We start from the raw sequence: 12,464 nt of genomic DNA, 5'->3' as shown, positions 1-12,464 counted from the left end.
ATTTCCCTGGGACTTAGCACTCTAGACAAACAACGGGCTGAGGGGAGTGGGTGATTCAAGACAAGGCACCTGGGGCACCCTCAGAGGGGCTGTGGGGTGGAGACAGAAGCACCGCTCAACTCCCCCCCGCTCCAAACCTGCAGCCTTCACCCACCCCAAAGCAAATCCACGGTGTGCTGAGCTGAGCGCACTTTGCCTACACGCGGAGCTGGTCATAGGTGGAACCGTGAGAGCGCCCCAAGAACAAGGAATGTGCCATCAGCAGCGGACGCAGAAGTGGAAAGAGGGTGTAGCACGGAGGTGGAAATCGAAAAGACCCAGAGCCAAACAAGGGTGCCAGGGGAAGGGCCATCAGAGGACCTCAAAATACTATGTTACACTAGGAAGCACGCAGTCAGCCATGCGCTTATCTCCTGCTTTCTGTTCTTCGGCTGTTGTTGTTGTTGTTTTTAAAGATTTTTTTTTATTTATTTGACATAGATCACAAGTAGACAGAGAGAGAGAGAGAGAGAGAAGGAAGCAGGCTCCCTGTTAAGCAGAGAGCCTGATGCGGGGCTCAATCCCAGGACCCTGGGATCATGACCTGAGCTGAAGGCAGAGGCTTTAACCCACTGAGCCACCCAGGCGCCCGGGGATGTTGTTGTTTTTATGGTAATAGGTCCTCTCAAAAACCTGGTGGAGGTCCAGAGCAGTCCTGCAATAAAAGATAAGACCTCATCCTAACTCCCCTCTCCAGTGCCAAGACCCCCACACAGAGGCAACCATTCATTACCAAGTTCTTGCGCGTCCTCCTAGAAAGACTTTAGGCACCTACTAAACATATACATGCATATATTTAGTTTTGTGCTTTACTTTCTTCCCATCTCTTAGCAGGAAATTCATATTAATATACAGAGCTAAGGTATGTTCTAATGGTTGCATAAAATTCCATCATATGAAGATACTATAATTAATTAGTCCCTTACCAGGACACGTACGTCATTCTACGCTCTCCCAATCGGAAATATGGCTACCTTGACTATTCAGTGTTCTTTTGACCACAGAACTTTATTTGTAAGATAAAAATTCTAACAGCCATTGCTAAGTTGGTATGATTCACACCTTCGACCTTAATACCTGGTTTCGAATTTCCCATCCCTGTGGCTTAAAAGTCATCCACCCAGTTTGGCCATAGTCTCAAGGACAACCTCTCATGTCTGCCAGATCCATCTGAGAGCCAACTAAAGGTAACTAGAGGATAATCTCTGAAAGGCTGGATGGTAACAGGAGTCCTGGAGCAGAAAATCCATCTAATCAATGGTATTAGCCAAACCGAAGAAAGAATGTGTTAACAGAATGAGAGTGGCCATTACAGAACCCAGAAGAGGGGAGCCAAGCAGCAAGAATTTGGCAGCTTTCATCTCTCAAGAGAGAGATACTTAATCTAACGGACAGGCACCAGAGAGGCCCATTCAACCAGGTTTCTCCAAAGCCTAGATGAAATTTCCTTTCGTGCAGTTCTGCTCCTTTCATTCTGGGGCCTCTGGACACCAAGCGCCACTAATGTAATGACTATTTTCTCTCCCTAGGTACTTGGATCCTGGAAGAGGATGTGGCGGATTAAAGATGGCCACGGATTCGTTGACACCCTTCCCATCGAGAGGTGAGGTCTATGTCTTCTCCTCTGGAATCTGGGGGGGCTCTGCAACTGCTTTGATGGGTAGAATACAGTCGGAATGACACTGTGCCGGTTTTCAGGTCCAGGTCTTAAGAAACTGGCCACGTCCACCTTCCAGCTCTTGGAAACTCACTTTGGGGGAAGCCAGTACCTTGCAAGAACTCTGACTATCCAGAGACCACCATGATGTGCAGAAGCCCAGGCTGGCCACATGGAGAGAGAGAGAGAGAGAGAAACTCTGCTGATATGGCCAAACTAGCCCAGGCACCAAACATGCAACTGAAGAAACTATCTTGGAAATTCCAGGCCCAGGAGTTGTGACATGGGGAAAAACTGAAGAAGCCAGCCAAAAGCCAGGCGCAAGGCCCAGAAATACGGCCCCGCTCGAGCCATCCCAGCCATTCAAACGGAAGCCCCACTACACTGTGAAGCTGAGTTAAGTCCGTTCTGATGCGCGCTGCTCAAATTCCTGACCCACAGAATCGGAATGTAACAAAACGTTGGTTTAGGCCATTATGTTGTTACACAGCAATAGATAACTGGGATACAGGGTTTCTATGTGATTCAGTATTAGAATCCCCCAGAGGATTGGCGTCCTTAGTAAATAAATACACGGCCACCCCCATCCACAATTTGTTTCTGTGGGTTTGGCCAACGTCAGTCAGTCCCTAATAGTCTGCCCGTGCTGAATTTGCCGATTTAGTTTCTGAACTTGAAAAGCTGAGACCTGAAGGGTCAGGCTTACTTGTTCTGCCCACCGCCCTCGCTGTCTGTCTTCACCCCAGCCCATGTCGCACAAGCCAGACCACAGGGCGGACGAGAGTCTCACCAAGTTTGCCACCAGAGGGAGCCACTGCTCAGTATCCGTCACAGGCCTCTGGCTGCTACATGAAATTTATTGGTTTTTATATTTTTTTTAATATTTTTTCTCTTTTTAGAGAGAGCAGGGAGGGACAGAGGGAGAGAAAGAATCTCAAGCAGGCTCCACGCCCAGCACGGAGCCCAACGCGGGACTCCATCTCACCACCCTGTGATCATGACCGCAGCTGAAGTCAAGAATTGGACGCTTGACTGACTGAGCCACCCAGGTGCCCCTGAAATTTGTTTTTTATTAAACATTACTGAGAACCTTCCCTCTACCTGGGACTGTGTCTGGCACTGAGGGATACAAAGGTGGGAAGGACACAGGCCCAGCCCTCAGAACTTATCAGCCTCTAAGCCATAAACAGACGATGATATAAAACATGGGCACCTGAGTATGTCAAACAAATACTAACAGACTTACAGGGAGAAATAGCAGTGACACAATAATAGTAGGGGAATTTGATATCCCCCGGACAGATCATCAAGACAGAAAATCAATAAGGAAACACTGGCCTCAAATGACACAGCAGACCAGAGGGACTAAGCAGACTCACACAGAACATTCCAGAACATTCCATTCAAAAACGACAGAAGACGCATTCTTCTCCAAGCACACATGGAACATTCTCCAGGAGAGATCACATGACAGGCCACAACACAAGTCTTAACAAATTTAAGAAGATTAAAATCTTATCAAGCATCTTTTGTCCTGACAAGGTATGAAACTAGAAACTGATTACAAAAAAAAAAAAAACCCAAAACTGGAAAATTCATAAAAATGTGGCGATTAAACAACAGACTACTGAATAACCGAGAAGAAACCTAGAAGCAAAAAATCAGAAAATACCTAAAGACATATGAAAATGGAAATAGAGCATCCTAAACCCTCAAAGAGTAAGGGGGCACCTGGGAAAAGGAGGCCAGGGCCTCAAATGTCCCTGTGAAAAAAAAGCTGATTCCCAGGCCCTGTGGAGATTCCTGAGCTGGGGAATCAAACATGCTTTTAGGGACACAGACACAGCCATGGTGCTTACGTAAATTACAGGGGCAGAGCGCGCAGCACGGGAGACTGAGCAGGAGGGGGCGCCCAGGCCCCGTTCCTTCCCACAGTCTTTAGGAGGTTGCTCCTGCTGCTGACCTAGCACTGGGGCTGCTGGAGCTGGACATGACACCCTCTGCATTGGGCAGAATGATGCCTGTTAGGTTCAGAAGGTCCCAGATCATCTGGCCTTTGATGCTCATGTCCAGTGGAGAACGGGAATGCAGGCTTAAGGAAAGGATGGTAAGAGTGGTAAAAGCCAGCATTTATGGATACAGCAAAAGCAAGCCTAAGAGAGAAGTTCACAGTGATAGATGCCACATCAAGAAACAAGAACGAGGGGCGCCTGGGTGGCTCAGTGGGTTAAGCCTCTGCCTTTGGCTTGGGTCATGATCCCAGAGTCCTGGGATTGAGCCCCGCATCGGGCTCTCTGCTCAGTGGGGAGCCTGCTCCCTCTCCCACCTGCTGCTCTACCTACTTGTAATCTCTCTCTCTGTCAAATAAAAAAATTTTTTTAAATCTTAAAAAAAAAAAAAGATACAAGAACAATCTCATGGGCGTCTGGGTGGCTCAGCTGGTTGAGCGACTCCCTTTGGCTCAGGTCACAATCCTGGAGTCTTGGGATCGAGTCCTACATGGGGCTCCCTGCTCAGTGGGAAGTCTGCTGCCCCTCTGACCTTCCCCCTCTCATGTTCTCTCTCTTATTCTCAAATAAATAAAATCTTAAAAAAAAAAAAAGAAACGAAAGAACTAAGAAAGATCTCAAATAAACAACCTTACTTTACACTTTAAAGAACTAGAAAAAGAACAGCAACTAATCTCAAAGTTAGTTTCTGGAAGAAAACAACAAAGATCAGGATGAAAAGAAATAAAATAAAGACTAAAAAGACAATAGAAAATATCATCAGCCTCACAAATGAGCAGAAGATCCAAGTAAACATATTCCCCAAGAAGACATACAGATGGCCAACAGGGACAGGAAAAGACTCTCAACATCACTCTTCATCAGGGAAATGCAAATCAGAACCACAATGAGATAGCATCTCACACCTGTTAGAATGAACTTCAAAAAGGGGCACTTGGAGGACTCAGTTGGTTAAGCATCTGCCTTCGGCTCAGGTCACAATCCCAGGGTCCTGGGATCGAGCCCCACGTTGGGGTCCCTGCTCCGTGGGGAGTTTGCTTCTCCCTCTCCCTCTGCATTTCCTCCCTCCACCCTGCTCAAGCTCGCTCTCACTCTCTCTTAAATAGATAAATAAAATCTTTATAAAAATTATTTAAAAAAAAAAAAAGAAGCATGAACCTCCAAAGGATGAAAGATTATGTGTTGGTGAGGACGCGGAGAAAAGAGAACCCTCGTGTCCTCTCAGTGAGGACAGATACTGGTACAGTCCCTAGGGAGGTTCTTCAAAAAATCAAAAATAGAGGGCGCCTGGGTGGCTCAGTGGGTTAAGCCGCTGCCTTCGGCTCAGGTCATGATCTCAGGGTCCTGGGATCGAGTCCCGCATCGGGCTCCCTGCTCAGCAGAGAGCCTGCTTCCCTCTCTCTCTCTCTGCCTGCCTCTCTGCCTACTTGTGATCTCTCTCTGTCAAATAAATAAATAAAATCTTTAAAAAAAAAAAATCAAAAATAGAACTGCCCTGTAATCCAGCAATTCCACTCTGGGTATTTATCTAAAGAAAACAAAAATACTAACCAAAAAGATCTAGGCACCCGTTCTCATGGCTGCATTATTTACAAGAGCCAAGACCTGAAAGCAATCTAAGTGTCCATTAAGGGATGAACTGGTAGAGAAGTTACGGTATATATACAATGAAGTATTATTTGGCCACACAAGAGAAGATCATCTCAACATTTATGACAAATGGATGGACTTTGAGGGCATCATGCTAAGTGAAATAAGTCGGAGAAAGACAAATATTGACTGATCTCTCTTCCATGCAGGATCTAAAAACAAAGCAAACAAAACCAAATTCATAGATACACAGAACAGACTGGTGGCTGCCAGAAGCCACAGGTGGGAGGGGGCGGAATGGGTGAAGGGGGTCAAAAGATACAAATTTCCAGATACAAAATAAATACAACATAAATTACAGCCTGGGGATGTAATGCTCAGCCTGGTGACTATAATTATTAATACTTATGACACATTTGAACGTTTCTAAGAGAGTAGATCTTACAGTTTGCACCATAAGAAAAAAAATGTGTAACTGTTAAAAAGAAAAGAGAGAGAGAGAGAGAAACATGCATATGAAATGACAATTATGTGCACAGGGCACTGTGGGGCACACGAGGGGTCCCCAGCCAAGACAGTCCCCAATTAGAGCAATGGAATATGTAACCAGTCTCATCATTCTCTCAGCTGACATCTTTGAAATAAATTAATTTAAATCTACATATAAATTTAATGTACATTCACATTTCATTTTTCCAGCACTTGGTATTATTTTAGTTAGCTAGAGAAGGGAACTGCATTTATGGGCTAGCACGATTTTCACATGTTCCAATCCCCACTCTATCCCTTGAGCCCTACAATGCTTCCCTGAGCTGATTTTATGATTTTTGCATGTGATACACGGTTTTTGACAACTGAGGGTACAAGGGGCTATTACGGTCAGCTGCCCTTAGAGCAACTCCACTCGTATGCCTTGTGCAGTACTCACCTGGTTTAGGCGGGAGGGACCCCAATGCCAGCTTTAGGGGTGAGCCTGTACGTGTCTAAGCTAATTAGAGTATGTCTCTGGCCACTGTGATGGGTTCAGAGTTGGGTAGGAAGCCCAGGTCAGTCATCTAACTTCTGCAAGACAGCAGAGCCAAGGCACATGCCAAAAAACAAAAACTATAGCTTTGATCATCTCATGAATGTCCAGAGCACACTACATAGCTAAGGGAACCAACTATTACACTTTTTGGTTATAGGAGCCAATAAGCCTACCTGAGCCAGTGGGAGTGGCAACCAAATAAATTTTAACTGATACAGTGTGTGTCCCTGAAATGTATCCTCCTTCTCAGTAGGGGTACTAACTGGGTTTCATAGATGTGCAACCCTCCACTCTTCATGAATTCACACCAGTCCCAGGTTGAGAAGGGCTAATGTATTTTCCATCGATGCCCTGGGAAGGTTCATGTGACTCCAGATCTCTGGGATCTATGGGCTGGAGGCCAGGGGGCTCTCCTGGATCCTAGCTCTGGCCGCTGCTTTAAAAGTCTACACATGCCAGGGGCTCTTGGGTGGCACAGTCGGTTAAGCAGACGACTCTTGATTTCAGTTGATGTCATGATCTCAGGGCTCCACGCTCGGAGTGGAGTCTGCTTGAGATTCTCTCTCTCCCTCTCCATCTGCCTCTCCCTTAGCTCTCGCGCGCTCTCTCTCTCCCTCAAATAAATAAATAAATTTTAAATAAAGTAAAATAAGATAAAATAAAAGGCTACGCATTCCCGGGTTTCTCCTGCTTCCTCCTACACCTCTTCGGATGGTCTAGAATTTCTTTGGTAGTTACTGCTCCAGAGAAAATCCTAAGCAAAACCTTGCAGTAAACTCTCCCTAAGAAGTGGTGAGAAATCCTTTGTCCCCACCTCTGGGGCATTCACTGGGCCTCTCACATTTCCAGAGGTTAAATCACATAGGAAAAGTTTACAGGATTCTGGTTTCTTGGCTTATTTGGTTTCTTGACGCTAAGCCTGGAAGGAATGCTTTTTTAACCATCTCTGAGTACCTTGGGAGCTGCCCACCCAGTTTCAGGAACAGGAGCTAACAGGGAAGACCCCAGGAGAGGACAGCAACCCAGTGGGAGCAGAGGCTCTGAAATTAGTCCGGTTAGTGCTTCAACACTAAGAGTCACTAAGTGACACTAAGAGTCACTTCATCCTCAATCCTGGTCCAGCTTTGTCCGGAGGGCGGCTCAGACAGGCCACTCCCCAGCCTTCGTTCCCTGAGGCCCTCTCTACCTCTCCCGTCTAGTCCGTCCTACTGCACTCAAGTTCCCTTTGTGAAATTAGCAGTTTATTGACTCGTTCAGACCCTTGTCCTCCTTCTCCCGCAAGGGGGCCTATAAACCATGTAGACACTGGCCACCTACCAGTGAATCCCAGCCCTTTGAAAAAATGCCTGGGGCAGAGTCGGTACGTCTGTACTTTGTAATAGTCATTGGGAAGACAGATCCCAGCTGAATCTCTTCAGTTCATCTCCTAAAACCTCTCCACCTTAACCCACATTGGGTTTTCCAGTCTCTGTCCATTCGCAGTGGGATATCCATCCATCCCTGCCTCAGCACTCCCCTGAATAAACTCTCCTTACTGGACATTGATTCCTTAATAATAACAGCAACAAAATACACCTTTTCCTGAACGTCTATGATTTTGCTTTCAGTCCCCCAGAAGTGACATTTTTCTCCCTATGGGAAAGCTTATCTTGCAAATTGCTAGATGTCCATAACCCTCCCCAAAGCCATTTCCTTTGGAAGAAGTCTGTGGTAGTCAACACCACCCCAGAATTAAATAGTGGTTCTACCACATCTGACAGGGTAGACACTGGGACCTGCCATTCTGTTACCAAGACAGTTCCCGCCTCTCTCAACCTCCGTGCATTTTGAACTTGGCTTCCCAAGTCACCTCCTCCCTGGTGCCTACCGCTCTGCACCTACTCATTTCAGCTCACAGAGTTCTGTCTACCCTTTACACGTGATCCCTACCGACGTCCAGCCTAGGACCATAGCTCCAGTCGGTCCTGAGCTAAATTTTCGCGTCCTTCACTTTTTTGTCCAACATCTCCCCATCTCCTGCTCCTCCGTCCTGGTGCTCACTCCCCCCACTCCCCCCTTCCCCAGTCGCGAGGCCGGTTCTGGTACCTGGAGCTTGTGTAACCGCAGAACGTAGCCTTGCACTAACAGCTGGAAGAGGAAGCGCAGCGGTCGGGGCCCAGGAAGCTCCTCCAGGGTCCGCAGCCTCTGGTCGCCAGGCCCGTTTCCAGGAGTCTCGGCGGTAACCGGGACCGCGGCGGGGATGGCGGCCTTGGCTCTGGCCCCGTGTGGGCAGAGGCCTGGGAGGGCCACCCGCGGCCCCAGCAGCGCCCGCCGCAGTCTCGCGCCCCGCAGAGCAGCCACGAGATCCATTGCCCGCGTCGCCGCGCCTTTGGACCGCGAGTGAAGAGCGCCTGGAGCCCGCTCAGAGATCTACCCGGAGGGGCGGGTTCAAGGGCGCCAGAGGCCGGGAGTGGGCCGGGCGAAAGCCGGCCAGGCCCCTTACTGTTCACTTTCCCTTGCGGTCGTCGGTCTCTCCAACGGGACCTAACGAAGAACACACATAGGCCGTCTTCTCCAGCGGTTGGCCTGCGGCCCAGGGGAGGCGCCGGCCAACGCCACTGCAGAGGATGCGCCCCGGGATTAACCCAGACCCCTCCCAGAGCGCCGACGGCGCCCGCCGCTGCTCCGACTCCCCACCTTGCATTTCCGCGTACTCGCAGCGAGAACGTCAAGTTCTTTGGTCTGTACTTTGACTCGCAGTCCAGCAAAGTTCTGGAAGCCCGGGGCCCTTCCAAGGCCAGGAAGCCCCAGCCAGCGAGCCCGGCTCTTGCCTGACCTACAGGTTCGCCACCGCACAGCGCCCTCGCCCCGGTGCTCCTCACTTTCCAGAGAGCAGGAACCGGCTGCTGGGATTTAACTGGCCTCTGGCTTTTCCTAATGCGCACCCACCCTACCCCCCCAACCCCGTCCCAAGCCCCCGGAGTTGATCCAGGAGTCTGAGCTCCCAGCAAGGAGAGAAAAGAAAAGAAAAAAAGGAAACAAAGCAGAGCACAGCAAGAAAAACAGCCCCTTGTCCAAGGTCATCGGATTCCTGGCCGGTGAAAGACAAGCAAACAAATTTAAGTATTAGGTGTCCGTTAATGCAATTCTATTGCCTCCACATTCCTAAATCAGCTAAGGCAGAGTTTTTCCAGCTGTAGGTTGAGCCCGGATTTAGGGACTGTGACCAGAATTATTTTTTAATAAGATGGAAAAGAGTAAAATGGTCCAGAAAACACTGCCAAGAAGAAAGAGTAGCGTTTCATGAATCTTTTGTCTCCTATATATTCAAAGTATATTAAAAAGTTATTTCTATTTCAGAAAGGTAAAAGCAGGATGGTGTGGAGGCTGAGAAAAATTAAGGCCATCCCACCTCAGGTTTAGCCTTAGCATAAGTACAGCCATCTAAGACCCCTGTGCCCAAGGGCTGAACTTTCCCCTACTTTACTTTAGTTTCAGGAAGCCCCACCCTACTTTAGTTCTAAAGACCCCCACCCTGCTTTAGTAGCAGGAACCCACAAATACCCCTGCCTTAACTAAGCTCTGGTCTGAGTCCCTACTCTGCTGCATCGGGTATACTTGGGCCCAAGCTTAAGCCTGTCGAATAAACCCTCGTGTGATTGCATTGGTGTTGGCTCCTGGGTGGTCTCTCCGATGCAAAAACTTGGGTACAACATTTGGAGGTTCCACCCAGATCTGAGAGACCCCAGGACTCCGACCCAGAGGGTCCTGCCCCGGCTGGTGAGTGCACTCATTTTTGTTTTTGTTTTTGTTTTTTTAATCTATTCACGTGCAAACTTTTAGGAAGCTCCAATCTGCATTTTTACCTGTAGGAATTCCAATCTGGAGGCTTGGCTGCTGTCGTGGTCGGGCCAAGTCTAAGTATCTGAGTATCTGAAGTCGACATTGGCTCAAGCGGACCCGTGGCGGGTCGTCGACCCGGGGGACTTGTGGAGATGTCCCTTGCTCCTGCCTGGAGGATGAGGTTCTCAGCTGTGGAAGACGGGGTCTTCATCTGGAGGCTCGGCTGCTGTTGCGGTCGGGCCCAGAGGACGAGGTCCTCATCTGTGAAGAGAGCCCGCTGCCATTACAGCCGAATTCTCCCTTAACTTCCTTCCAGTTTTGTCTTTGCGGCCACGCCGGATCGTTTGTCTTTGTGAGTGTGTTCTTGTTGTCGTAAGTGTATTTGTCTTGTTGTGGACTGAGCACGTGATGGGACAGACGCAGACAACTCCTCTGACTCTGATGATTGACCACTTCTCGGATGTTAGGGAAAGAGCTCATAACCTGAGCACGGACATATGAAAGGGAAAGTTTCAGACTTTCTGCATGTCTGAATGGCCATCCTTTAATGCAGGAAGGCCCCGGGAGGGCCGCTGGATCTGCGGTTGTCTTTGTCCTGTCTTTTTGTTGTCTGTTGCGTTGTTGTTGTGTTTGGAGAAATGAGGCAAGCAGAGAGTAAGGGGACTGACTTTCGCCTCTCCGTTCCTCCTAATAGATGTGGGGCTTCTCCTTCACTCATTTCGTGTTAATGGCTCTAACTGGAGCTAACTGGGGTTAGTCTAACTCAAGACAGAGACTTTAAGGAATATGCCCAAGCAGCTGCTGAAACTACCTTTGTTTTGGGGACATTCCTTGCCCTTTCTGGCTGGACGGGGACTGCCTAGCCAACCCCCCCCAACCTTGCTGGTGGAAAGCAGGGCATCTCCTCTTCTCTTGGAGCTGGTGAGTTCTAGAACTGGGAACCGTTTCTCTGCACTCTGGTGGCACTTTGTTCTGTTCTTCACTGTCAAGGAGCAAGAAGAGCACCCCCTGGACCTAACACCCCCCAATCCAGATCTTCCCACCCGTGTCTCAGGTAAAAATTCAAAGTGGAGTGGGCCCAGGTGGAACGTAAATCAGTATGTGAACTAAGTTAAGTTTGTTGGTTTAATTAAGATATGCACGTCTTTTAAGTTACTAGCAGTAAACGTGAAACTTCAAAGTCTACTGAAGGTCAAATAAGCTGTGTTATTTGTTAAAATCTGTTAGCAAAGAAATGGCCAAACTGATGGTTAATTGTCTGTCTCAAAGTTTTAATGGGTAATTGCTGAGATCGCTTTCAAAGTCTTTGGTAACCTGAAAGTTTAAAGTTTTGCTTGGATAACAAATGGAATTAAATTTGTTGGACATTTACGTCTTTTCCAAAGAGGATAAAATGCTAAGTCACTGATTACTGAACATAGGTTTGTGCTTTTGACTTCTTACGGCAAAGAAAATAATACTTAAATCTGTTAGTAAACATGCTTTGTGCTTAACTGATTGATAAATTGACATCTAAAGAATTCTGTTATAACCATTCACAACAGATTAATAACTGACTAGAGGTTTTTAAGGTGTTTCTAAAAGTACAAAATGCTAAGTGTAACTAAGACTGATGGAAATAGGGGCACCTGGGTGGCTCAGTGGGTTAAGCCTCTGCCTTCAGCTCGGGTCATGATCTCAGGTTCCTGGGGTCGAGTCCCACATTGGGCTCTCTGCTCAGCGGGGAGCCTGCTTCTCCCCCTCTCTCTCTGCCTGCCTCTCTGCCTACTTGTGATCTCTCTGTGTCAAATAAATAAATAAAATGTTAAAAAAAAAAGACTGATGGAAATAAAGGAAGCAACTCTGTATGTAGCAAAGTAGGTGATATGTAAGAAAGATTTAAGGAGTGGGAGTACCTTTTGTTGAAAGTAAAAGAAGGTAATTTTGTCCTAAATGAGATGGTTGTTTGGAAGGAAATGACTTGGGACAAAACCTAAATGCAAAGGAAAGTTGTAGAAGGTTTGTGAAGGGAAATCTTTGAAATGAAATTTAGGATGGTCAGAACGGACTAAGATTGAAATGAATGGGTTTTAAAGGTACATTGGTATAAAACTGAAATTCTCCCCTTAAAAGGACAAAGTTGGGGCACCTGGGTGGCCCAGTGGGTTAAAGCCTCTGCCTTCAACTCAGTCATGATCTCAGGGTCCTGGGATCGAGCCCCGCATCAGGCTCTCTGCTCAGCAGGGAGCCTGCTTTCTCCTCTCTGCCTGCCTCTCTGCCCACTTGTGATCTCTGTCTGTCAAATAAATAAATAAAATCTTTAAAAAAAATAAAAGGACAA

At 47.6% G+C, this 12,464-nt stretch overlaps 1 protein-coding gene across 1 annotated transcript in view; it reads right to left on the bottom strand.

Moving 5' to 3' along the window:
- Positions 1-8,915, bottom strand: part of LOC116597303 (sterol 26-hydroxylase, mitochondrial) — a 35,079-nt gene extending 26,164 nt beyond the window's left edge. Inside the window, exon 1 of the mRNA XM_032354823.1 lies at positions 8,408-8,915. Within this exon, the coding sequence (XP_032210714.1) occupies positions 8,408-8,671 (264 nt within the window). The 5' untranslated portion in view covers positions 8,672-8,915. The remainder of the gene's footprint in view (positions 1-8,407) is intronic.
- Positions 8,916-12,464: the final 3,549 nt, after the last annotated feature.

This window comes from Mustela erminea, chromosome 8, assembly GCF_009829155.1.
Source record: "Mustela erminea isolate mMusErm1 chromosome 8, mMusErm1.Pri, whole genome shotgun sequence".
Taxonomy (NCBI): Eukaryota; Metazoa; Chordata; class Mammalia; order Carnivora; family Mustelidae; genus Mustela; species Mustela erminea.
Note: the sequence above shows the minus strand (reverse complement) of the source record. Positions and strands in the feature narration are given on the sequence as shown.